Source organism: Pipistrellus kuhlii, unplaced genomic scaffold, assembly GCF_014108245.1.
Source record: "Pipistrellus kuhlii isolate mPipKuh1 unplaced genomic scaffold, mPipKuh1.p scaffold_m20_p_3, whole genome shotgun sequence".
Taxonomy (NCBI): domain Eukaryota; kingdom Metazoa; phylum Chordata; class Mammalia; order Chiroptera; family Vespertilionidae; genus Pipistrellus; species Pipistrellus kuhlii.
The window spans coordinates 171,081,455-171,108,708 of NW_023425529.1; the positions used below are offsets into that span (position 1 = coordinate 171,081,455).

Below are 27,254 nucleotides of genomic sequence, written 5' to 3' on the forward strand. Positions count from 1 at the left end.
GAGACTCCGTGCTGGATGTGGAGACGGAAACCCATGTGGCACTAACTGTTCGGCTTCTCCCGGGTCCCTGATGGGGGAGGCTGGTTCCTCCAGCTCCAGGCCAGTTCACGCTCCTCCATCCGCTTAAGTTTCCCCGGGTTGGGAAGGTGAGGGGTGCGCGCCCCACCTTGCAAAGACGCTCCGCCCTAAAAGGGGGCGGGCCTGCAAAGACTCCCCGGGGCCCAGAGGAAGACTCCCATTGGCCGGAGGACAGATGACGTAGGGGGCGGGGCTCCCCGGGGGGTGTATATAAATAGGAGGGGGTGTGCACAACCTGTGTCAATTTCGGAGTCTCTGGCCGCTCTCCTACTCGTGGTGTGACCTGAGCCGTCCCCTTAAGGCTTTTCTTTTCCCGCAGCCTGGGTACCCCCATCCTCTGTGGCACCCCACATCTCCCTCCCCTACCCCGGGGCCCTTTTCCTGCATTTCCTCAGTGGTGCGTGCATTCGGGGGACTTTCTATTTGTTTCCTTCTCTTTCCTCTTTGTTGCTCTCACACACCGGCCGGCCTCCCCCCAGAAGCCCCTGCACTCCGAAGGGAGCTCGACGCCCGGAGACGGGCGGCTGCTGCGGGCTGCACCGGCCCCACCTGCGGATCCGCCAGCCGGGGCGCTCGCCCGCCCGCCCGCCCGCCTCTCCCGCCGCCCGCGTCCGTCCGCCGGGGAAGCCGCCACGCGTTCATTGATGCACCCATTCCAGTGGTGTAACGGTGAGGCCGGGGGCAAGGAGGGGGGGGGGGGGGGGCGCCGGACTTCAGATCGGAGGCTCGCTCTGCCTCTCGAGCCAAGTTTCTCTTGCAATGGGGCGGCCGAGAAGGCGTCCCGGAGCCCAACTCTGTGCTGCACGGCGCGGAAATGGAAAAGCAAACAAACAAACCAACGCATAAGCCCCGATTTCCCTGGCGGGCGGGGAAGGGGCTCCGAAGGGGCGGCGGGGTGGGGGTGTGGGGGCGGGCGTGGGGGTCGCGGCCCCTGTGGGGCGGCTTCGCTCTCCTGCCCCTGCCCCTGCCTTTGTGCGCTCCAACTCTGCTCTTTGTTGTGATGGTCCGAGAAGCCTGGAATCCGCGCTCGGGCTGGGATCTCCTAGAGGGAGCTCAAGTTCCCTCCTGGTCTGAAACTTTGCAGGCTATTTGCAACGTGCACACAATGCTTGTGCTGCGGCGCGCGGGGCCGGCCGGGGGTGGCTTCCTCTGTGTCTTTGTTGGCTTCGGCCTGGCCGCTACGGGGCTCCGAGCCCGCGGAAGGCGCCGGATGAAAGAGCTTGGCTTTATGGAGCGGATAACCCTTTGCAGATACGTGTCTCCCCTGGGCGCAGGCTAATCTGCTCCCCAGAGCCTCACCTCCAGACCCAACTGACCCATTCACTAGCCATTCCCCCCCCCCCCCACACACACACATACACACCACCACCACCACCACCGTGATGCTAAATTTATCTCATCTGAGGCTTCTTTTGTGGTTCAGGTGATAACAAGTTGGGCGTGGGTCTGATTCCTCACCCAAGCTAATTGAACTGGGGGGGCCTTCCTCGGAGATCAGTTCAAAACCTTGAATACTCATGCTCTCTAATGGCCCTAGGATCTTCACCGCCTAGTTCTAAGGCTGGTAGAGCTGGGCCAGGTCACAGCTAGTCTTATCTCTGAGTGTTGGCAAACTGGCTAGTTAGAGGGAAACATTCATTCTGAAAGCAAGCAGACTCACTCTCTCTTGCCAGGTCTTGGATTAATTATTTCAAGAGGCTTTTGTTTTAAGGCAAGGTTTGGGCAGCATGTGTAAGAATGCCCTCCCCCCAACCCCCTTCCTCTTGCTGGTGGCATCGAATTTCCTGACAATGAACCAAGCTGTGTGATAGGCAGGCGTTGCGGGAGAGGGGGCGGAAGACGGGAGGAGGCAGAACCGAGTACCCCAGCATCTGGGAAAGATTCCCTTGTCTGGGAAGGAGAGGCATTTCCCAGAGTCTCTGGTCTTTTCTTGGCCAGCCCTTCTCTTGACGTCATTCCTGCTCCCAGCCCACTCATGGAGATGAAACATTCTGATGTCAGGGCTTGCGGAGGTCCAGCTGAGACAATGGGAGAAAATACTTCAGGAGAAGAGCTGGGGGCTGTTAGTCACACTGGCCTTTCTTCTGGCAGCCCTCTTTCAGAGAGGTTCTCAGGCCAGCCGAGGACATGCTGCTTTCTCTGTTCACTTCTTAGCGACGAGAGATCCTGTTCTTTGACTTCAATGAGGAGGCAATCCCTCTCCCCCCACCATTTTGTGAAAAATCTCTGGCCCCCCTCTTCCCTGGGGTTGGTGTTCTGCCCAGCTTTTAGAGGAAAACTTCACCATCCAAGCAATTGGAGCATCTCTTTCTTGGCTATGGAGCTCTTCTCACCCACACCCCTATCACGTAAGAGTCCTGAACTCCGTGACTCAATCCTGGGTCATCAGACAAGAGCAGATGGTGAAGATGGACTGCTGAGGCCAAAGTGCTTGCAGAGTACATACACAAACCCTCTACAATAGCTACTGCCACCCCTCTGCAAGCTCCCAGAATAGACACCAAGTGAGGTTCTTTGGAACCCTAAAGATACCAGGATCCGATCTGTAAAAGAATGCAGAGAGAGTCAAGGCAGATTGGTAGGTCCTCTTACAGCATCAGATGGTGTTGGGGGCATGGAGGTATGGAGTTGCTCATTGATATTGTGGGCACAGTTTCTTGAAGGGAAGTCCTAAGACTCCCTTACCCCTTTCCAGAATAGACTCAGTCCACCATGATGTCTTCAAGAAAATTTGACTTTTTTTGGCCCATCGAGCAAATATTTGAATGGAGGGGTGGTGAAAACTTTCTAAATCCTGCTAGAGACTAGATGCAAGGGCTTATTGTTGGGTATAGCAAAGTTTAGTAGCTAATTATTTCATTGTTTTCAGCTTAATTAAAAAAAAAACCTTTCAAGATAAGAATTACTTCTTTTACTTTTTGTTTACCCACAATGTGTAGGTCATTGCATAAATCAGGCCTTCCACAGTACTTGTTCATTGACTGGTCATCCATTCAGCTGAGGGCAGTTTCTAGGCAATTTTCCCAAGCATCAGTCTACTTTCCTACTTTCTTTGGAGTGTGAGTTTCTGCCACGGGTGCCAAGTTTTGAGAAAATTAGGAGTTATTTATCTGTTAACTAGTTTTTGAGAACAAGCCAAACACTAGACTAGGCACTGGAAAATATCCAAATTGCTTTCCTCAGACCTCAGAGCATTCAGGTTGTCAAGGACTTTCATCTCTGATCTTAGGATTATAGTGTGCTCCTCTACTGTGCTTCACTTTGTATGGTGAAAACCTTTGTGTCTGGCCCTTGCTGGTTTGGCTTAGTGTTTAGAGTGTTGGCTCTCACACTGAAAGATCTTGGGTTTGATTCCCATTCAAGGACACATACCTTGGTTGCAGGGAGGAAACCAATCAATGTTTCTCTCTGTCTCTCTCCCTTCCACCGTATCTCTCTTAAAAAAAAAAAAAAATCAATGGGAAACATATCCTTGCATGAGGATTAACAAAAACAAAACAAAAAACACCTTTGTGTCCTTTTCCCTAGAAGGTAAATCCATCTACTCATTTTTCCCCCCCTGATTTTATCTTCAGTGTCTATCATGGTACTTGTCATATAATCAATGCTTAATGTATGTTTGTGTTAAGTTGATGCTAGGAACAACTTGGCAATGTAAGATAATTACCAAGTATTCAAGAGCCAGAACATGTGATAGAGCTGTGAGCACACAGAATTCTGGAAAGAGAGGGTCACTGGAATACCACAAAGACCAGGCTTGGTGGACTTTAGGAAAGCAGGGAGTTTCCAGTGGGGAAAGCTGATGAACAAAGGTATGGAGGCAAGAAGTAGTGAAGAGACAGGCCCACGTGGGGTGGTGCTGGAGGACATTGGCGGGAAGGTTAAGAGGGGACCCAATGCACACATGTTTAGGAGAACTTTAAGCTAGTCGTGAGTTTGGGAAATATATGATAGAAACAGAGTAGGAGGAAATGAAAGACATGTGGGCTAAATTAGAGGAAGGACTAGACATCAATTAGGTGACTGGATAGGGACTTGGAATAGATTTGGGCCTAACGTCTGTTTGGAATAGGGACTTGGCAATAGATTTGGGCACGAAATATGAAAGGGGTTTGGAGGGAGCTCATTATATGGTCACTGGATTGATCTAGGGGATGAAGAGAGGTATGAGAAGCACATCAAAGATGACTTCATCTTTCAAGCGAGACTTCTGCTGAATTGTAGCTCTGGTAATTATAATGCAGAGTTCTGAAGTATATATTAATGGGTTCTGGCTCTTAACCAAGATGTCAGGAAAGTTCCTAAAACCCATGTTGAGGGCTCGAGTACAGAGCCAGGCCTTGTTAACTGCTGGAATACAGACAGTTCAAAGATGGAGTTTTTTTAAAATTAAACTGGTATATTAGAATGTACTTAAGATGTAGCAGGTATATGTTAAATTCCAGTTTTCTTGTCTCACCACATTCTGAAATAAGAATGTTATGCTTATCTTTTGGATCACAATGGTATTTTTGCCTGCAAGCATGAATAAACACTCAACCAGCTTATTGCTTATATCCTATCTTTCCCCCCACCCCCTTTTCCTTATGTTAAACATTACAGAAAATGTACTGTCAGAACCAGTAGTCCCAAGGTAAAGAATGGCTCCAGGACTGGCTAATCTAGCAACTCAACTGATAAAATCTTTCCTCCTCTTTGTTTCCCCTGCCACAGGCTCTATATTATATTGATCTCCTCTCTTTCCAGCTATAACTTGGCCACCACCATGAAGGTGTTTTGAGCAGACCTTGTTAATGTGTAGATTCTGATTCGTTTCTTCTGGGCTGGGCCCAATACTCTGCATCTCAGATAAGCATCAGGGGATATCATTGCTATCATGAGACTGCACAGTGAGGCTTTTAAAAAAATATATACATTTTATTAATTTTTCACAGAGAGGAAGGGAGAAGGATAGAGAGAAACATCAATGAGAGAGAAACATCGATCAGCTGCCTCCTACACACCTCCTACTGGTGTACATGCCCTTGACAGGAATCTAACCTGGGACCTTTAAGTCTGTAGGCCGATGCTCTATCTACTGAACCAAACCAGTTATGGCTGCACAGTGAGGCTTTGAGTAGAAACCGGGACAGTAGACAGTAAGAGTGAACTGCAACCCCCACCCCCACTTTCTGGAACTCAGCCTTGGAATGAATAATGTCTATTCTGGTCCTATTGCAGATTATCTCCTGGAGCAGGTGGCTTCATAATGACAAATGACCTTTGGGGTTGCCCTTTGCAATTTATAAAGCATATTTCTTTTAAAATAATATTTTTTTTTTTATTGATTTCAGAGAGGAGAGGAGAGGGAGAGAGCGAGAGAAACATCAATGATAAGAGAGAATCATTGATCAGCTGCCTCCTGCACGCCCCCCACTGGGGATTGAGCCTGCAATACAGGCATACACCCTTGACCAAAATCATACCCAGGACCCTTCAGTCCATTTTTCTGCCCATTACCTGAAATCTTGAACCCCTTCCCCCCACCCCCCTCCGCCAAGATGGGGATGCAGCTTTAAGTACTGCGTGTAGTAGTCCGTTTTGTAGATTGGTTACCTGACCCACGATCGCATAGCTAATAAGTATTAGAACTAGGACATGCACTTAAGCCCCAGAATCAGAGGTTTAGGAGCTCAGAGCCTGCCAGTTCTCTCTCCATCCTTGTTGACACAGAGTACATCAGTCCCAGAGGTACATTTCCAACTAGAATAATATTATTTTTCCTCCCCCTTTCTCTGCAGGGTGTTTCTGTGGCCTGGGACTGGTCAGTACTAACAAGTCCTGCTCAATGCCACCCATCAGTTTCCAGGACCTTCCTCTGAACATCTACATGGTCATCTTCGGTACAGGCATCTTTGTCTTCATGCTTAGCCTCATCTTCTGCTGTTACTTCATCAGGTGAGTGACTCCCTGGCTGGCCTGGAATGGGGGCATCGGGGAGGATGTAGGGTGAGCTGAGCGAGGCTCACCAGCCTCCAGTGGGTGTCCTGCCTAAAAGACAGGACTTAGCCAGTCCTCTACTGGGCCCTCGAGGCCTGGTGTTTCTGTTTACATTAGCCTATCAAGTTGTCCCAGAGCATCTAAGGTCACTATGGGTTGGGCTGCATCCTGCCTCTTGGCCAATTATGCTAAGGTTGCCTAGAATTACTGTCTGACAAAGTAACATCATTGATGGTCCTTTAATTGTCTCTCTTCCCACTCATACCCTCCGGGTAGCCGGGGATACGTAAGCATGAGTTACACCAGTGGCACGTCCCTCTGCCCTCCTGGGAAATCTTTCTATGTCCAGCAGATGCTAATATTAGCAAGCTGGTGTCTGGAGATCTGCTTGTTTATTCTGCCTTGGAAACTCTTATTTTTTTGAGAGTGAGAAAACGAAAAGCCTTCCTTATCGCACAGGGACCCAGGGAAGAACTGGAGTTTCTCTAGGAACTGTTTCTTCTCCTGTTTATAAGACATGGGAACTGTGGCTATTCCCTACAGAAAATGTGGGGCCTAACTGGAATTTAGACTGGAAGTTAGAGTAGTTGCTAACAAGAGCACGTGTTTGGTGTTAATAATTCTTTGCTGGATATTGAGGAGTGCTGAACGCCTCTGACTAGCAGAACATGGCTAGAGCCATCGTGATCACTAACCCCCACAGACGCCTGAGTAGATGTCGGCTGGAGTCCAGGCTAGTGTCTGATCAAATCACCTAACAGGCGTCTTCAAACTACAGCCCGCGGGCCACATGCGGCCCGCAGAGGAGTCTGATCCGGTTTTTTGGGCAGTGAACGCAGCCGAGGTGTTACAGTAGGAATTAGTAGTTCATATAGTCCGGCCCTCCAGCTCTCTGAGGGAGCGTGATCTGGCCCCCACTTTAAAAAGTTTGAGGACCCCTGACCTAAGGCGATGAAATTAGGATGGAGGAAGCAGGAGATCTGGCTCCCCACGGAGGTGTCCTGGTGGATTTGAGTCCTTCCTCCAGAAGGAGGCTAGAGAAGGTGCTTGTCCTATTCAGGCTGGAAGATCTCTCTCTAAGAGGAGGAAGTGCATGCAGGCCTGCTCCCCAGTGCTCTTGGTTCTTTCTCAGAACTTTAAAAAGTCCCTACAACTAGAATTTTCCACTGAAGCCACTATCTTCTGTAAACACTTTTATTTTTTTCCTCTTGGTGTCTAGAATTTGCATCTCACTCTGAAGTGGGGGTGAGGGTAGGTTTCTGGTATTGCCTCACTCCCTCATCCTTCCCCAAGCCTGAGTTTTGTTCCTCAAACTCTTTTGTCTGCCTGACCAACAGCCACTCCCATCTCATTTCAAGCAATTTGTGTGGTTCCCCAGAGACTGAAGGTAGACACCTTCTAAAACCAAAGATTTGTGTGTGACGCTTGGAGGAGTCTGTAAAGCCAACTCCACTCTGTCCGTTTACACACACACACACACACACACACACACACACACACGAGCTCACACATGCCAAGCTGCAAAGGTGATCAAGTAAAGAAATCTTAGAAAATCACTCTAGGCCAGTGAATAGATGTCCCCCAGGGCTCATTTCCGAATTCTGCCACTAATGGGTGTAACCTTAGATTTTTAACTATTCTTTACCAAGTGCCACCTGCATGCCAGACATCATGGTTAGCATTCTGTAAGATATTTAGCTCACTTAATCCTCAGAACATCCCTGCAGGTTAGATATGAGTCCACGTTATAAATGCTGATTCTTACTCCTTGACTGAGAAGTGGAGGGGGGAGCTGTGACCGTGGCCACGTCTTGACCCCTAACTATTAGGTGTCTGCAGAAGGGGAGGCTGGGAGCTGGCTGATTCAGTTTTGGTTGGCTGGCCTGAAGGAACAGAGCGACAGGACTGCACGATGCCAAAGGCCTTCCCGTGGCAGGGCTGCTCGGCACCGCCTGTCCCTTCTGCAGTCCTCTGCCCGCCCTGCACCACCCCACTCTGCCCTGCAGCCTGCTCCGAGCCAGCCCACCCCGCGGCCTCATGGTTCCAGAGCTCACTGCTGTGTGGCAGCCTGTGGGCGTCTATATATAGAAAGACACACAAGTGCAGAAGCCACTTCCTCTCCCAGCTTCTTGGTTTCCTCCTCAGCCAAAATAGGCCTGTGACCCCCACTCATGACCTGGTGAGCTCATTGGCCAAAACCAGCCTCCACTCCCAGCTCCCCATACCCCCCCCCCGCCCCCCGCACTCCTTCTCCCCCAGCCCCCAAAAGGGCTAATCTCTGCCCCGCACAGGATGGAGGGGCCGGTGAAGTACACATAGGCAGGAAAGGGACAATTATGTGCAGGATCTGGCTGCATTGTTTGCTCCAAAAGGGAAAAGAAGCAAAGGGAGAGAGAGAGCTCACTGGCAGTGGCTGGAAATGGTGTCATTGAGATCAGGGTATTTTTAGCGACTTCGCTCACCCAACAGCTGAAAAGGCCACCTGTCCAATGTTGTTGGCTCCGTGTCCCCTGCTGGGATGGCCCAGCATCTTTGTTTTGTTTTGTGTTTGTTTCCTTTTGCAACCTGTTTGGCCCCGTTTCATATCAATCTAAACCTTCCTGACCCAGGAATCTACATGCAGGGTGCAGGTGCAGCTTTAAGCCCCTCCGTGTTCAGAGCATCCTGGGCTCCGAGAGGCAGGCTTCTGGGGTTCTCTCAGATAAGACCATTAAAAGGAGGGTGCCCCAGGCACGCGCCGATACTGCGTGGCACACACGACGTCCTAGCCATGTTGCATGGAGGCTCACAGTTAGGTGTGGCATCCCCTCACTCTGGTGAAGAAGCAGGCTCCTCACCGCTTCCTTCGTCACTCTGTACATACCTGCTAAGCATGGCTATCTCCCTCAGAAGCTAGCTGTACACACACACCCTACTGAACATGTCTCCTTTCCCCAGTGTCTGTCGGCTAGCGGTTATGTAAGCTTTGGGTGCATCCTTCCCGCCCTTCTCACTGGGACGAGGGGCCAGAGATGCCTGGGAACATATGAAAGTGCAAAGTGAAGGATGGGGCAGTGGGAGCCCTGAGGAGGCCTTGAACCCAACCCCCCACTTTAGAAACCCTCCAAAGAGGGAAAAGAAATGGGGCGGGGATGTGCCGCTCAGGCCTCAGCCCCGTGTGGCTGGAGCCACTTGGACTGGAGTTCGTTCTTTTTTTTTTAAATATATTTTATTGATTTTTTTACAGAGAGGAAGGGAGAGGGATAGAAAGCTAGAAACATCAATGAGAGAGGAACATCAACCAGCTGCCTCTTGCACATCCCCTACTGGGGATGTGCCTGCAACCAATGTACATGCCCTTGACCGGAATCGAACCTGGGACCTTTCAGTCCGCAGACTGACCGATGCTCTTTCCACTGAGCCAAACCGGTTTTGGCTGGGGTTCGTTATTTAGAGGATCCAGGCACACGTGGCCTGGCCAGGCCCCCGGACGATGGCGTGTTCCCCTAATTGGCGAAACAGGCCACATGTTGTGTTCAAGCACTCGGGCTCTGTGACCAGAGAGACTTCCATTCAGATGCTGCCAGCCGGCTCTGAAGTTTGAGCAAGTTACTTCTCCCACTTCCTTTCCCCCTCAGCTGTGGGAAGGGAAGCCTCTCCCTCTAAAGCTGTTTGGAGCGGGTGAGCAGGTCCATGAGTGTGTCAGTGAGGGGATCGGTGCACAGCACATCCTCAGACGGTGCGCTGTGGCCTGTGGAAACACGTGCCAGGTTTTGGCTCTTGCGGGTGAGGCAGCGTGCAGGCCACCAGCTGGAAACAAAAAGGAGCAGACAAAGAAGGGCTCGCCTGTGCTTTCCTGGCACCGTGCGTGCGGGGAGAGTGCTCTGTTTGCAGAATACCGTGTTCTCCGGGCAGCATGTCCCCCAGGGCCAACAGACGCTTCTTTATCCCGCTCCCCTAGCTTACTGGGAATAGCCCTGGTAAGAATATCTAACTTCTCTATGCTCGGAAGTTGTTGATCTACACAGGGTTTGAGAGCCTGCAGGAGTTTACCTCCTGAGAAATGCAGGAAGAGGGAAGCCCCCAGAATGTGGGAGCTGCAGAAAATGTTGAGGCTGTTGAGCCTGGGTCCTTAACTCACTCTGGGTGACCCACTGAGGCCCAAACCTGACCCCGTGGCCTCTCTAGGGTGAGCCACCCCTGTGAGGAGCACCCGTCCCACCCCCAGAAGAAGCCAGACAGCCCGCCTGCCTCTCCTGCTTACAACGGCTCCGCTGGTGCCATGGTGACCACTTCTCTCCCCTTCTTTTTCCCCAGCAAACTGCGGAACCAGGCGCAGAGCGAACGATACGGATATAAGGAGGTAAAGCACGGCATCTTCCCCTGAGACTTCCTCCTCTGCTCCTTGTCCTTCTAGAGGCGGAAGAGGAGGAGAAGCTTGAGCTGTCCTGGCTGGAACCCCCCTCAGCCTCCCCTCTGGCCTTCTCTGGGGTTCAATCCTTTCACTGTCCTCAAGTCTGGCTGGCTTAGGCAGTGCCCAGAGCCCCCCTTAATGAAAAGGAGGGAAGAAGAAAAGGGGGGAGGGGGGAGGGCGGAGGGAGGGGGAGGGGGATCCTGTGCAGAGCTAGGAGCTTCCCTCATTGGCTGATACCACCAGGCTTCTTTGGCTGATACCATGCTGCCTCCTTTCTTCCCAGGTGGTACTTAAAGGGGAGGCCAAGAAGTCACAATTATATGGGGTGAGTGTGTTGGAACTGCATGTGGGAGGGGCCCCATGGGTAGAGCACAGGGCACTCTCAGCTTTCATCCTGGACCCATTTTGGGAACCTCTGTAAAGAAGATCCTTTTACCCTGTATATACACTCTGCCCTAGCAGACTATGGAACTAACTAGTGTGCCCATGTCTGTGGTTCCTCCCTGTCCCCCCATCACTCTGCTCACACCCAACAAATCCTGGTTCCCCCACACTGACTCTTTAGGAATAGGCCGTTCCTACTCCTTTCCCATCTGTCCCTGGAGGTCATCTAACTCGCTGCCCAAAGCTTCCGTCCATAACCAGGACCTCCTGTACACAGTGTTTGTGGTTGTCTGAACATCACAGATATCACTAGACACAGGACTACTGAGAAATGGCCCATTTTGTCCCTGTTTTTAAATATTTTTTTTTTTTTTATTGATTTTAGAGGAAGGGAAAAGGAGAAAGGGAAGTAATGATGAGAATTATTGATCAGCTGTGTCCTACACGCCCCCTACTGGGGATCGAACCCAGGACCCTTCAGTCCGAAGGCCGATGCTCTATCCACTGAGCCAAACCAACTAGGGCTGCCCCTGTTTTTCATATCTCAACAAATTCAGATGTTTCCCAAGCCCTCTTCTAGAAGAGTAATTCCGTTGAGATTGAGGGGATTCATATACATGAACAGAAGGCTGGATTTAAAGAAGGTAACAGACCACATGCCCTCATCCTTAACCTCTCGTTATTGAAACATCTCCCCTTGCCAAATGTATTAGGCTAGAAAGCATTAAAAACCATTCTTCTAGAATAGCACAGCAAAGGGAACCTGTGAACCTGGGGTGGCAATAATGACTGTTCAGGATGGTGAGTGGGGTTCTTGCCCAATCTCCTCTCACACTGCCCCTGCCCCGTTGCTCTCCACAGCAGACCTGTGCAGTCTGTCTGGAAGACTTCAAGGGGAAGGATGAGCTCGGTGTGCTCCCGTGCCAACATGCTTTTCATCGGAAGTAAGTGTCGATAGTGGGGATGTGTGCCCAGGGGTGCCTTTTATATATATATATATATATATATATATATATATATATATATATATATATATACACACACACACACACACACACACACACACACACACACGCCACACACATACATATATATATTATTGATTTTTCATAGAGAGGAAGGAGAGGGATAGAGAGCTAGAAACATAGACGAGAGAGAAACATCGGCCAGCTGCCTCCTGCACACCCCACCAGGAATGTGCCCGCAACCAATGTACATGCCCTTGACAGAAATCGAACCTGGACCTTTTAGTCCTCAGACTGACGCTCTATCCACCGAGCGAAACCGGTTTCGGCCCACCTATCTCTTGTCAGCGATGTCCTACAACCTGTCCGGATAGCAGACAAAAGGGAAGGGTTCTATTGCAGTAAGGATAGGATGGTCTGTGTCTGAGAAATGATAGCCAGCCAGAGCAGATTGGGGTCTCTCACATCTTCTGTGGCCCACAGGTGTCTGGTGAAGTGGCTAGAAGTACGCTGCGTATGCCCCATGTGCAACAAGCCCATCGCCGGCCCCTCCGAGGCCACTCAGAGCATTGGAATCCTGCTGGATGAGCTGGTGTGAGGGCTGCCTTTACATCAGGCTGAGAGAAGACATCTTGCCTCATGGATGCCTGGTCCCTCTGCAAAGCTGCAATGAACAAGACTGTTGGGTGATAATGGTCGTGCCTACCTGAAGGGGAGGTAGTACAGGAGTGGTCTCCCACCATTACTGAGAGGCCAGACTTGCCCCTCCTTCCTGCCTCCTGAGGTCTTCTTCCCTGTTAACTCAGTACTGAAAGCATTGCCCATCAAGACCAATGTGTCCTGGTACTGGATGATTTCCCTGCCTGTCCCTGCTCTGGGGGAAGAATCACCCTTGGAGCACACAGTAGAGATAGAGACCATATGACCACAAAGCCTAGAAGAAGGGATGAGATGGGCTCTGTCTTCCCCTGCCTCCCATTCCTTCCATCAGAAGGTTAGTAGGGAAGAAAGGAAGAAAAGACCAAGGAACCAAGTACCTCCAGTGGAAGTGAGGGAGGCTCTGTAGGAAATTAGGAAGAGCAAGGACATAAAGAAGCAAAGTCAATGTTTACATGGGACCTATGGAAACAAAGGCTGGCTGGCCAGCCTGACTACAGGGTAAGGAGGGCCCTCCCTCCCCCTGCTAGGGTCTGAGGTGCTATCCATTCGCTCTCTTCCTCTGTCGATCTCGGAGCTTCCTAGTCCACGTCGGAGTCAGAGTGCCCCTCCAGAGGAAGGGCTTGCTCTACACTCACATGGATTTCCAGGGGCTTTTTCTAAAAGAGCAAAAGGGGCCTGGGGAAGGGGGTGTCTGAAGGTGAAGATAGCGACACCTTCTTCCCCCTTGTAAATAGTATTTTTGTACTTCATCCTCACCATCTCAGGGTTTATATATGGAATGGAGGGGGTGGGGGTTTCCGTTCCTCCCCAGAGTGGGTGAGGGTGGGAGAAGGTGTGTATTTAAAGAAATTAAATTTAATAACAAGTTTCTCTAGCCTTCTGCCTGTGGTTGTGGCCTGTGTCTGTTGGCTCTTTTCCACCACCAAGGAACAAAACTCCTTGTAACTGCTGCTTCTCACTTCCCCACATTCAAATCAAACACACACACAGTTTCCTAACCCTTAAAAAGAAAGATTGGTGATAGATGTACCGCCTGTACAGCACAGGTTGGGACTAATGTCAACGTACTTTATTACCTGAATAAGCCAGGCTCATTGGATTTCTAGAATATTTTTAAAAAAATATATTTTATTGATTTTTCACAGAGAGGAAGAGAGAGGGATAGAGAGTTAGAAACATTGATGAGAGAGAATCATCAATCAGCTGCCTCTTGCACACTCCCTACTGGGGTTGTGCCCGCAACCAAGGCACATGCCCTTGACTGGAATTGAACCTGGGACCTTTCAGTCCGCAGGCCGATGCTCTATCCACTGAGCCAAACCGGTTTCGGCGGATTTCTAGAATATTTTTAAAGAAAGTTGATTCACCATACCATTCTGCCAACTAAGACATAATAGAATTCTACTTATCTAAAGCGGTTGTGCTCTTAACACAACCAAAAAGGTCTAGGTTGCTACCATGGAGGCTTGATCTCTTTTCCCTTATATTTTTTTCTTATTAACTCACAATCACTGACCTACCTTACCCCATGCCCCAACTGGAAATAGGACTGAACATTTGACGCCCGTGTGTGCACTCAGATCTTGGACCCCATATCTTGCAACTTCGCTCTCTGTGTCCCAAGGGGATGATGTGTCAGTAATGGATATGCAAGGTGGGTTGAGCGTGGCAGGAACAACTGGGCTGTGGTCACCCTATTTGGTGAAAGATTAGTGCCAATGGTCACTCCAGGGGGTAAGCCCTGGGTACTGCACAGGAGAAGCATCTGAAGTGATGGGTCACTGGCATGCAAGCGATGCCCATGCACCCAGAGGAGCCAGGCCCAGGGGTGGGTGACACCCTCACCCCTGCAATTGTACTGTGAAGGCGCTCAACATGGTACTGATGCTGGACAGAGCTGAGGTGCAGCTGGGGCATTTAGTGGGGACCTTTGCCTGAGGATGTGCCTGTTTTTGTCATTTTACACTTTCAGGGGTAATTCTATCTTCCTTAATGCCTCTATATCCCCTGTCTGCTGCTGCCAACCCTGAGGCCTGGTCTTCATTGAGGGGCCACTTCTCCCCCTAGTCCTTGCCTTAGTGTAGGAATAAAAAGCATTTTCTAAGCAAAGCTCTCCCTCTAGCTCCAGCTATAGGCGGGGAAAACAGTGGTCTGCAGGCTGGTTTCATCTACACACTTCTCCCTCCCCATTTCCCCTTCCTCTCAAGGGAAATCCAGGGTTGGCATGTTGACATTAAAATGTTGGCACTGGATGTCTGTTTGCGAATTTAAATAGCATTGTCCCGGAATCAAAATGACAGTGTAAAAATGCCTTGTGTTACCCTCAGTGCTTCAATACATCTAGGCAGGATGGGACTCCACAGAGGGGGAAACGAGATGTTTGGCCTGGTCAGATATGAATTGTTAGAAGCCAATCACAAGTTAAATAGTCACAAATCCCAAATTCAGAGTCAGTATGGGCTTGTTACTCAGGTCAGCATTCCTGGGGCTGCTGCCATCTGTGTGAGGGAAAAATCCTTACCTTGGGAAAGGGTGCAATCATGATAATTTGGGTCAGCAAGCTTGTTGTGGTAGACAGACCCTTAGCTCCGCTGGTGTGGAAATCCAGGACAGTAGGGATTTATTTCTGCAGGAAGAGGATACCTGAGCTGAGTCTTGAGAGTGATATGAACAAAAGTACCCCAGCATTCACCGGCCTGTTGTGTGCCAGAGAGTGCAAACAATTCAGTGTGAAGTTGTGCTGGGTGCTCTGTGTGCAGTGGGGGCCAGACATGGCGGGGATCTCCCTTTTCGGCATCCCACACAGAGAGATGAACAAACCAGTTCTAAGTGGAGGCGGCAGGGATTGAAAAATAATAGAAAGAAAGAAGACACAGAAATAGATTTAAAGCTGGGAGCTGGGTGGGCAGTCATTCTGTCTGCTGGAGAGGCAGGAAGATGATGAGCCCTCCCAGCACATTGATTTTATACCCCCAATATCAGGAAGTTATCACCAACTTATTTGCATTCTTAAGTAGGCCCTAGCATACCTGGATTTACATATCTACTCTTGCCCCTGCCGACACCAAGGCTTGATATAAAGGCCAAGCTGATTACACTTTCCGCCATCTTGGGGAAATGTGTATCCTAGACACACTGCTCTGCCAATTGTCTTGGTCTCAGCTGGCAACAAAAGAAATGCCCAGGTGCCTTCACAGGCGGCCCTCTACAGTGTGCTGCCAGGAACCTGGGACTTGATAGACGGAGACTCCTAATGTTTCTTTAGATCAGTCTTCTAAAAGATCTGGGAACTAAGCCTATATTTTTCTTTGCACAAAATATTCATGGGCATCTACACTATACCTTGTGCTGCTCCCATTACTGAAAGGGAGTTTGCATTATAACTGTGTCTCAAAGGGGAACAGAGCTGAAGGAAGCTAGCTGATAATCATGTGCACCTGATAATGAGCACCTGGCCACCAAGTTCTTTCACAAAATACAATTTGCTTTCCTTTCTGTGTGCACCCCTCTGAGTTCGAGATAGAGTGCAGACAAAAGCAAATGAACGGTGTGCTCATAATTACACAGATAAGCATCAGCACCAAGGCACAAACCCAGATTGTACGGATCTAAGTTCAGTGTTGGCATGGATACAGAATAGCTCTGGAGGCAGGTTGTGTTCCTTGAAGATAACAGAGCAGGTTCTATAAGTCCTGGGCTGATGCAGTCATAAAGGACAAACCCCAGATAATCGTCAAATGATTTTTTTCACTTCCCCTTATCTAGGACCATGTATTTAAACACACACACACACAAAAAACAAACAAACAAACAAACAAAAAAAAAAACTCCACAGTGGATTGTGACTTTTAAAGAAACTTAAATGGATCAACCATTTACAAAGTTGGTGATTAGAGTGAAGGTGAGAAGCTCAAAGCAGAATTTGCAAATCACTGACTTCCATAGATTGGGACAATGGGTGTCATCAAGAATTGGCCCTTCTGTTCCCCCTTCTCTCCATCAGTTTTTCCATTTCAATTCAAAGTCACCTCATTTCTCATCTGGGCTTTTTCCATTCTCCATAGGGCCTCTTAGGCCTCTCCAACTTTGCAATGATTTACCCCCTAAGCTGAATCCAACCTCTGCCCTCCATTCTACCTCCATCTTCTGTCTGAGTGTCATAATAACTTTGATGACCTTGGTCATGTCCCTCACTCACAGGTGAATATTAAAACCAGGACAAACTGATCACCAGTCGTGCAGGCTTATACTACAAATGTCACTCATGAAAACAAGTTAAGTTTGTTTACCGTGCCTCAGACCATAACATTGGATCCTCTCTGTTAAAAAAAAAAAAAAAAAAAAAAAAAAAAAGGCCCATTTGATTCCTCCTGCAATAAGCTGGCATGCTGTATAGACAGGACATGGCCAAGGTCACCTTTGGGCCTTGGCATGGCTTCTGATTCTGTCTCAATGTGACAGTCTCAACAACAAACTAGGGCATGTGCTCTGAGATGAAGGGAAACTGCACAGCTCCAGGAGCCACAAGAATACATTTTGATGGGTCTTGTTTGCAGAAAAATAGACAAGCTACAAAAACTTCCTGGAGAATTTTAAATCTGTGTGATAAGGACCAAGAACTTGGTGGTGGTCTTCAATATTATGTTGTAAGCATGAATCTCCACTACAAACTCAGACTTCCAGAAATGTATTGATTTCTAACCTTTAAATTGCCCCTGACCTTTGAGCCAGCCACTTTCTCCCCATCTGCAGTGCTCTTTCCTCTCAGAATAATTCACGAGTCTCAGTGACACAGATCAACCCTTCCTTCTGTATACACTTCAACCACGGAGCTGCCTGTTCTCTGAGCCCCCAAAGACTCTGCATCTATCATCCTGCCCAGTTTGGTGTGTGAGAAGCTGGCATAGAGGTCAAGGGCCCAGGTTGTCCAGGTCTAACACAGTTGTCTCTACTGATACCATCTCAGAATGCTACCTGGGAGCTAAGTTGCAGGTGCCTACTAACCTTGGGACCTGCCACCTTTATTCTTCTCAGGTTGAAGAGTTGTAGTGTGAATCACCTGCATGCTACATTAGACATTTTGTTATATTTTATTCCATATCATCCATCTAGCCTTAATGAACTTTTTTTTTTTAATCCTCACCTGAGGATATGTTTTTTATTGATTTTAGAGAGACCTGGATAGAAAAAAACATTGATTAGTTACCTCCCGTACCCTCCCCGAGTGAGGATTGAACCCAAAACCTTGGTATATGGCCTGACTGGGAATCAAACCTGCCAACTTTTTGTGAAGGGGATGATGCACCAACCAACTGAGCTGCACCAGCCAGGGCTAATCAATGTATTTTTCAATGCATTTCAAAGCAAGCTTCAGATACCGATACACTTCTTGTACTCAGTTTTACAGCTAACATCTTGTTTTGCAAGTGAACTGAGAACAATGAGAAATCTGCCTTGAATATGGCGATATCCATTTTCCGATAACTTGCTGATAAATTCTGAAGAGTAGCTATGACTTCGGGGTGATTTTATTGTAGAAAGAACTCAGGGCCATGGCCATAGCATCCTGAACACATCCTACCTCATCAATCTTGTCAGCCAAGCAGGGTTGGGCCTGGTTAGTATTTGGATGGGAGAAAGAACTCAGATATGAAATCATCTTACATTTAGAATGTGTGATGGTGCTAAAGGGTTCTTCACTGCCTATGGTAACTTCACCTTGCTAAATTATGTGTTGTGTGTGTGTGTGTAGGGGGTGGGGGGTGTGTGTGTGTGCATCATCAACAGTGTAGGACACCTACCCTTACACATATTAACCATAAAATATTTCTTGCACAATTAGCCATGGAATATTTCTGTTTTGGAGTTTTTCCACACCCTAAATTTAGCAAGCTGGAATTATCTTTTAAAAACCACTTTAATCAACCTTTTTGAAAGGGAAAAATGCCTACACAAGGAAATCTGCATTTCTTTGTGGCTAGAATGCAATGTCCTCGCCTTAATTATTCTGCAAAGAAGCAAGTTTTTTCCTTTATTATATGTTGGCGATATAGCAAAGCCAGTAATCCAGCAAATTCATTACAGGTGTGTGAGGTCAAAAACACATATATTCAGGTTGAGAAACAGGCATCCTGCTGTGTGTGATCTGGCAATTGTGAGCCCGGAATTGTGTAATTGCCTTAAATGTGCCAGGACGCTTTCATTATTTAAAAGAATTTTGTTGTCTGGTCGGCTTGGCTCAGTGATTGAGTGTTGACCTATGAACCAGGAGGTCATGAATTGATTCCCAGTTGTGGGCTTGCTCTCCAGTGTGGGGTGTGCAGGAGGCAGCCAACCAATGATTCTCTCCTATCATTGATGTTTCTGTCTCTGTTCCTCTCTGAAATCAATGAAAGATATTAAAAAATAAAAAGGAATTCTATGTTGAGTCTTTAAATAAGATCTAAGGACTTTTAAAATATATATATATATTTTATTGATTTTTTTACAGAGAGGAAGGCAGAGGGATAGAGAGTTAGAAACATCGATGAAAGAGAAACATTAATCAGCTGCCTCCTGCATACCTCCTACTGGGGATGTGCCCACAACCAAGTTACCTGCCCTTGATAGGAATCAAACCTGGGACCTTTCAGCCCACAGGCTGATGCTCTACCCACTGAGCCAAAACAGTTAGGGCCTAAGGACTTTTTTATTTAAAAAAAATTGTGTTTCTTAAAGTGAGATGTAACTATAGAATACAACAGAAATAATTTATTTGAAGTCTGGCTTAAAAAGAGAAATGCATGATGTTAGCACAGATGAAAGAGCAGTTTTGAGCGATTTTGTTCATAGTTACTGGTTTTTGAAAGGGGGAAAGCTCAGAATTGAGAAAAAGTTGACTGGCCAGTCAGTGATGAACTGCGGCTGTTTTAGGAAATCATGAGTACTTTCCCTTCTGCTCCTTGTTGGGAGGTTAATTTGTTTAGTGGAATAAATAAACAAAACTAGCTTGGAATTCAAAAAATGGGTTTTAAGTCCAGCTCTGCCTCCAATTAGCTGGGAGACCCATGCCTTGTTCCTTAATCTCTCTACACTTCGCTTTTCTCCTCTGTAAAATGGAAATACAATGACTGCTTTGGAGTGTGGTTAAAAGAGTACATCAAAGAATGTTTTTGTGTGTGTGTGTGTGTGCGTTTTGTTTGTTTGTTTTTTTTAAAATATATTTTATTGAATTTTTACAGAGAGGAAGGGAGAGAGATAGAGAGCTAGAAACGTCGATGAGAGAGAAACATCGACCAGTTGCCTCCTGCACACCCCCTACTGGGATGTGCCCGCAACCAAGGTACATGCCCTTGACCAGAATCGAACCAGGGACCTTTCAGTCCACAGACGGATGGTCTACCACTGAGCCAAACCGGTTTCGGCTCAAAGAATGTTTTGAAAAGATTCAAAGTGATATGCAAATATAAGCTATTTTTGTTTCTAGAGTCATCGGGACTAGCCTCTCTCTCTGAATAAGGGAGCTAAATGAAAAGTAGATAAGAAATATTGTGTATTTATCCCTAATCATCCTAATACAGCATTCTTTATTAAATATACATGGTCACAGGTGCTGCACTCAGAAATTGATTTGCTTTGCTTTATTGGTCATCCCTGAAAACCCCTGAATATGCCATTTGTATGGAAGTCTGATATGGAGAATTGCCCTTACAGTCAAATAGCTACTGTGCCAATGAACAAAAACCAAGATGTTCCCTGTCCCAAGATAGTTATGGTCTGACGGGGTAGAGAGATACTAAACAAGCGTAATGTATACTTGTGTCAACCAGGAAATAGTATGCCGTATCCACTTAAATTAATCTGGGGGAGGGGGGAAGGGCGCAGGGGCAGAGATAGGGAAGAAGGGCCTTTCTGAGCAAGACATTTAAACTGAGACCAGAATGACAACAGTTGGGGAAAGACCAGAAAAAAAGAGCATACGTGAGAACTTTGAAGCAAAATGGAGCTCGGATTGTTGGAAAGCAACTCCAGTGCTGCCAGAGCTAAGTGACACAGGGGCAAGATGGGGTTGGGACCCAAGGGTCAGGTCAGGCAGAGCCCAGTAGCAACAGTAAGGAGTTTTAATTTATGATAATGGGATGTAAGCAGGGAAATGACATTATGTGAGTTAAGTTTTTATTTTAAAAAATAAAATAGAGAGGAAGAGAGAGACAGAAACATCAATGATAAAAATCATTGACCGGCTGCCTTCTGCATGTCCCCTACTGGGGATCCAGCCACAACATGGGTATGTGCCCTTGACTGGAATTGAACCTGGGATCCTTCCAGGCGAAAGTTCTATCAACTGAGCCAAACCAGCCAGGGCACAAGTTAAGTTTTTAACAGAGATTGGATGGTGGACAAGAAGGGAAGGCTTTTGGATTGGTCAAATGAAGAGGAATTGGAGTGAGCTGGTAATAGAGGCAGTAAATAAAATTGATGAATTCGCCAAAACCGGTTTGGCTCAGTGGTAGAGCGTCGGTCTGTGGACTGAGGGGTCCCAGGTTCGATTCTGGTGCATCCCCGGCGGGGGGTGTGCAGGAGGTGGCTGGTCGATGTTTCTCTCTCATCGATGTTTCTGACTCTTTATCTCTCTCCCTTCCACTCTGTAAAAAATCAATAAAATATATTTTTTAAAAATTGATGAATTCAAGGTATATTTTTTAGAGCCTGGCTTCATGGCTCAGTGTTTGAGCATTGATCTATGATTGGATTCCCAGTCAGGGCATATGCCCCGGTTGCAGTTGAGCTTGATCCCCAGTGTGGAGTGTGCAGGAGGCAGCTAATCAATAATTCTCTCTCGTCATTGATGTTACTCTCTCTCTTTCTTCCTTTCCTCTCTGAAATAAGTATATATATATATATAACTTAACATAAATAAATAAATAAATATCAGGCAATGAAGAAAAATATCACATAATTTCACTTATTTGTGGAAAATAAAGAACATTATAACCTGATGAACAAAAAGGTAGACACAGAAAGAGTAAAGCACCAAAATGACTGTCAAATTACAGCAGAAGGCTGGGAGTGTTGGGGAGAGGGGGAAGAGGTCAACCAAAGGACTTATATGCATGCATATAAGCACAACCAATGGACACAAGACACTGGGAGGTGGGGAGTAGGATGAGGGCATGTGACAGGGGATAGGGGAGGCTGGGGGAAGTTCTATGAGGGAAAAAAGGAGATATATGTACTACTATATGTAGTACTTTAAACAGTAAAATAACACTTTTGAAAAGAGTATAAGAGAGAGAAACTAATAAAAAAATTAAAAAATAAAAGAAAAAATGTTAGAAAGAAAACCAATAGAACTTGTTAATAACCTCCAGGTGGGGAGGGAGGAAACAGCAAGAATGACAGATTTCTGGCAAAATGAGTGAGTAGACAGAATAAAGATACAGATAGAAAAGCTTTGGAAGCTTCCAGAAGATTCAAATTTTAGTTCAGAAATGTAAAATTTACTCATAAGACATACAAAAGAAGACACTAGAAAGGAATTGGAATGTGTGATTCTGAAGCTAAGCCATGGGTCTGGGCAGGAGGTCCACAATGGGATTTGAACACGTTAAAGGCTGTAGGGAACATGAGAGCACTCCCAGAGTCAAGGCTGGCCCTGAGAAAAGGGTCAATGGCAAGTCCTGAGGGACTACAATCTTGCAAGAGCAGGAGAAAGCAGAGGAGAAGGAGTGACAGAGAAGTCAAAGGAGGACCAGGAGGGGCGAGCTCACCACAAGCAAAAGGAGAAGGTTTCAGGGAGAGAAAGATCAAGGATTAGATGTTCCTTACAGATCAGTAAGAGGATATGAAAGTGTCTACTGAATTTAGCAATGACGGAGCTATTGGCGGTCTGGACAAGAGCAGTTTTGCTGCTTGGTGAGGTGGAGGCAGAGTTGAGTGTGTTGAAAACGGAATGAGAACCTAGTGCTGTGGACCCACGAACCAGGAGGTCAGGATTCAATTCCAGGTCAGGGCACATGCCCGGGTTTTGGGCTCAATCCCAAGTGGGGGGCATGCAGGAGGCAACTGATCAATGTTTCTCTCTCTTCATTGATGTTTCTCTCCCTTCCTCTCTCTGAAATAATAAAAATATATTTTTTTTAAAAGAAAAGGGAATGAGAGAAAAGAAATAAGCCATCCCTAAAAGACTCAAAAGGAACAAAAATAAATGAATCCAACTATGTATGAAGTTGGCCACATATCCATAAAATTATTTTTCAAGTATTAATTGTAATTATTTACCAGATATATTCTAAAGACAAAAAAAGAATGGCCAAGTTGTGGGGGAGGGGGCAGTGGTAAGATATGTACACATATAATACCTTAAAAAAAATAGCCAAGAAATCTTAAGTTGTTTTTATCTTAATACCTTTCTGTGTATATTTAGGACAAAGCAAATAACTAATAGTATTAATGTTGTTATTTGGAAATAACATTTTCAGTGAGAAAGAAGAGATACACGTCTCATATTTAAAAGCCTAAAATCTTCCATGTGAGTTGTAAATATCAATATGAATTCATTTATTTTCTCTTTCTAAACAACGTATTTCCTAGATGTGTCTGCTGAGCCCTGAAGCCTAAAAGTAATAAAAATTCTGGAGCAATTGAATCCCACTGTTTGGACTGTAGCCTTTAAATAGCATTTTCCCTTAGAAGGAACTAGGGTTCCTTGGAAAAATGGCTGATTCAATTTTGTCATTCTAGGAAGCAAGGAAGAAATCCAGACTACTGAGTCATGTCAAAATGGTACAGGAGCCAAATGAAACTAGATCACCAACTTACACCATACACAAAAACAAACTCAAAATGGCTAAAGGACTTAAATGTAAGGCAGGAAACCATAAAAATCCTACAAGACTCCATAAGCAGCAAAATAGCAGACATATGTTGTAGCAATATCTTCACTAACACAGCTCCTAGATAAATGGAGACTAAGGCTAAAATAAACAAATGGGATTACATCAAAATAAAAAGCTGCACAGTAAAATAAACCATCAACAAAACAAGAAAGCCCCCTTCATGGCAGAACATATTTACCAATGCCATTTCAGATAAGGGTTTAATCTCCAAAATTTACAGAGGACTCATAAAACCTAACAAAAGATAAACAATTCAATCAACAAATGGACAAAGGACCTAAATAGACACTTTTCCAAAGAGAACATACAGAAGCCCGAGAGACATGAACACATGCTCCAAGTCACTAATCATCTGAAAGATGCAAATCAAAACAACAATAAGATACCATCTCACCTGTCAGAATAACTATCATCAACAAACAAGTGCTGGTGAGGACATGGAGAAAAAGGAACCTCATGAACTGCTGGTGGGAATGCAGACTGGTGAAGCCACTGTGAAAGACAGTATGGAGTTTCCTCAAAAAGTTAAAAATGGCCGAAACCGGTTTGGCTCAGTGGTAGAGCGTCGGTCTGCAGACTGAAAGGTCCCAGGTTCGATTCCGGTCAAGGGCATGTACATTGGTTGCAGGCACATCCCAGGTAGGGGGTGTGCAAGAGGCAGCTGGTCGATGATTCTCTCTCATCGACATTTCTAGCTCTCAATCCCTCTCTCCTCCTCCCTGTAAAAAAATCAATAAAATATATATTTTTTAAAAAGTTAAAAATAGAACTCCCATTTGACCCAGTAATCCCACTTCTAGGACTATATGCCAAGGAACCAGAAACACCAAGCAGAAAATATATAGGCACCCTTATGTTTATAGCAGTACAATTTACAATAGCTGAAATTTGGAAACAGTCTAAGTGCCCATCAGCAGATGAATGGGTTAAAAAACTGTGGAGCATCTACACAATAGAATACTATGCTATGGTAAAAAGGAAGGAACTCCTACCATTTGCAACAGCATGGATGGACCTGAAGAGCATTATGCTAAGCAAAACAAGCCATCCAGAGAAAGATAAATATCACATGATCTCACTCATATGTGAGATATAATGATCAACATAAACTGATGAACAAAAATAGATCAGAGACAAACAGCAGGTGAAGTGGGAGGCTTAGTGAGCAACCAAGGACTTATATGCATGCATATTAGCAATAACCAATGGACACAGACACTGAGGCAGTGGGGGTTTGCCTGGGGTGGGAATGGCTGCGGTGGGGGGTGTCAATCGAGGAAAAAGGAGACATAAGTAAAACTTTAGACGATAAAAATTTCTAAATAAAAATAAAAAATGTGGCATTAAAATTATACAGGAGCCAAAATGAAAAGACTCCCATTTAGCTGTGCATGTGTGGGGGCAGGGAATATATGAAAAGTCTCTGTACCTTCCACTAAATTTTGCTGTATATATAAAACAACTCTAAAAAATAAAATGTATGCTCAGCCGGTGTGGCTCAGTGGTTGAGCATCAACCTATGAGGTCATGGTTTGATTCCTAGTCAGGGGACATGCAGGCTCAATCCCAAATAGGGGGTGTGCAGGAGGCATTCAATCAATGATTCTCTCTCATCACTGATATTTTTATCTCTCTCTCCCTCTTCCTTCCTTTCTTTGAAATCAATAAAAATATACTTCAAAAAAATAAAGTGAATTAAAAAATATATATTTTTAGACTCCCTCTGGCAAAAGATAGGATAATTTAAATATGAAAAGAATAATGACAATGAAATAAAAGTCATCAAAAACATAAAATTCTTTTTTTCATCTTAAAATTTATTTTTTATTGTTGTCTACAGGTTTGGTTGCACGGATTCATGCACAGGTGGGGTCTGGCCTGCTCGACTCCTCAGGCTGGGCCAGTGGGTGATTGGCCGGCCCTGCCCTGATTGAGATGTTGGGGGCCAATTGGGGCCCAGGCTGGCTGGGTCAGGGGGCTATTGGGGCTCAGATCAGGCTGGTCGGCTGCCGCAGTGTGCATCATAGCCACTGGTTATTTTGGTCATTCTACTGTTTTGGTTGCTGGGCTTTTATATACTGAGTGCCCAGATTATTATGATCTCTGAACACATAATAATCTGGCCACTTAGTAGCCAAAACCGGTTTGGCTCAGTGGATAGAGCGTCGGCCTGTGGACTGAAAGGTCCCAGGTTCGATTCCGGTCTAGGGCATGTACTTTGGTTGAGGGCACATCCCAGGTAGGGGGTGTGCAAGGGGCAGCTGGTCGATGATTCTCTCATGGATGTTTTTAACTCTCTATCCTTATCTCTTCCTCTCTGTAAAAAAATCAATAAAATATATTTAAAAAAATAATCTGACCACTTAGTGTGTGTGTGTGTGTGTGTGTGTGTGTGTGTGTGTGTATAAATTCGTGCATGGGTGGGGTTCGGCCAGCCTGGCTAGGGAGAGGGGACATGGGCAGTTGGCTGGCCTGCTTGCTGGTCAAATTTCTAGTTTAGGGGACAATTTACATATTAGCCTTTCATTATATAGGATAGTATTACAGATATCTCCCATTCCCCCCACCCCCACCCCACTTCGCCCTCCTCCCAGCCCCTACCCATCCCCCAGGTCTTCAGTACCCTCTTGTCCATGTCCATGGGCCATGTATATAAATTCTTTGGTTTATCTCGTCCCCCACAACCCCACATGTCAGTCTGTTCCATGCCTCCGTGCTTCGGGTCTTATTTTGTTGGTCAATTCATTTTGTTCATTAGATTCCACAAATAAGTGAGATCATGTGATATTTGTCTTTCTCAGAAACTATAAAAATTTTTGAGGTCTAAGAACAACAAGAAAAAAATAGATATTCATTGAAGCTGCTAGGGCACTAAAATATGGTGAGGGGAAGGATCAAGCACTAATCCTGCTTTTCCTGTAAAAACTGTATTTCAGGGTGATCAAATAACTAGTTGTTGAGGGAGTTTCTATTTAAAGCAGAGTTCCAGATAAAACATGCATAGGAAAATAGCAGAATTACAAAATTGCCATTTCGTAACCCTTCATGAACTACAAGGATTAAGCAATGATCACCTATGGCTGCGAAGTCACCTGGGGGAAAATTTATGGGTAAGTTTATATCAGATAACCCTCTTATCATCAATAAAAGTGGGACATTCCGTGCCTCCTGTGATACAGTCAGAAGTACATAGTCCCACCCCTCTGCAAGATGAGTCCTGAATTTAACGCCGTCTCCAGATCTCAGCAGCTATTTACAGGAAATGGGGCCGACAGAGTAACAAATTCAGTGACATCACAAAGAAGCATTCTGCCAAATCCAGAGTTTCAGTCTCTTTGCAGCACAAATGGCCTTGTTTCTTCAGAAAAAGGGGCGGAGGGGCTCTGATAAAGTTTTGAAAACTTACAAGATATAACCAAGTGCAAACTTTCCATAATAAAAAGCAGCAACTAAGTGAGTGACAGGTAGGGAACTGAGGACAACATATGTGGATTTATTGTTTTTCATTTAGTGTTTTTCATTTGAAAACACTTTGGTGAGCAGAGAAATAGGGTGGTTCCTGAGAAGAAATATGGCATCAGAAGGAACATTTTAATGAGGGAACACATGAGGGTTTGGGGGCACTAATGGGAATAATTGAGTAGAGAGCATAAAAGGGGAATGCCGTTGGAATGAGGTCCCCAAGGCAAAACACAGGGGCAGGATTCACACTCCCTGTGGAAGGAACGGCTTTGGGGGAAGTTGTACTTAATATATATACTACCTTAACAAAAACAAAACAAAATACTTGTGGTGAATTAAGTTCATGGAACAGTCATGATAAGAAAACTAAGCGAGCTTAGAATTTTAGGAGATAGAAAGATATATTGGCAATGTGGTGGACTAAAGATCACAGAGAAAGCCAACTCATTACAGTCA

The 27,254-nt window shown here is 46.1% G+C and overlaps 1 protein-coding gene across 4 annotated transcripts; it reads left to right on the forward strand.

The window, feature by feature from the left end:
• Positions 1-347: 347 nt before the first annotated feature.
• RNF122 (ring finger protein 122) lies at positions 348-13,526 on the forward strand. Of its 4 annotated transcripts, XM_036454724.2 has the most exons (7): positions 348-747; positions 5,859-6,015; positions 10,354-10,399; positions 10,734-10,775; positions 11,392-11,478; positions 11,696-11,778; positions 12,283-13,526. In XM_036454724.2, exons 1-7 carry the CDS (start codon positions 723-725, stop codon positions 12,395-12,397), a joined length of 555 nt encoding a protein of 184 aa, XP_036310617.1. In that variant the 5' UTR covers positions 348-722; the 3' UTR covers positions 12,398-13,526. The 4 variants fall into 4 exon arrangements, with proteins under 4 accessions (XP_036310617.1, XP_036310620.1, XP_036310621.1 ...); XM_036454727.2 differs by lacking the exon at positions 11,392-11,478 and having other exon boundaries at positions 351-747; positions 11,699-11,778; positions 12,283-13,523; XM_036454726.2 differs by lacking the exon at positions 11,392-11,478 and having other exon boundaries at positions 355-747; positions 12,283-13,515.
• The last annotated feature ends 13,728 nt before the right edge of the window (positions 13,527-27,254 follow it).

Excerpts from the sequence above, each read along its gene's own strand:
- RNF122 (XM_036454724.2), top strand. The coding sequence starts at position 723 with ATGCACCCATTCCAGTGGTGTAACG. Across the intron at positions 748-5,858 it reads CCCATTCCAGTGGTGTAACG|GGTGTTTCTGTGGCCTGGGA; the intron begins GTGAGGCCGGGG and ends CTTTCTCTGCAG. Across the intron at positions 10,400-10,733 it reads AACGATACGGATATAAGGAG|GTGGTACTTAAAGGGGAGGC; the intron begins GTAAAGCACGGC and ends CTTTCTTCCCAG.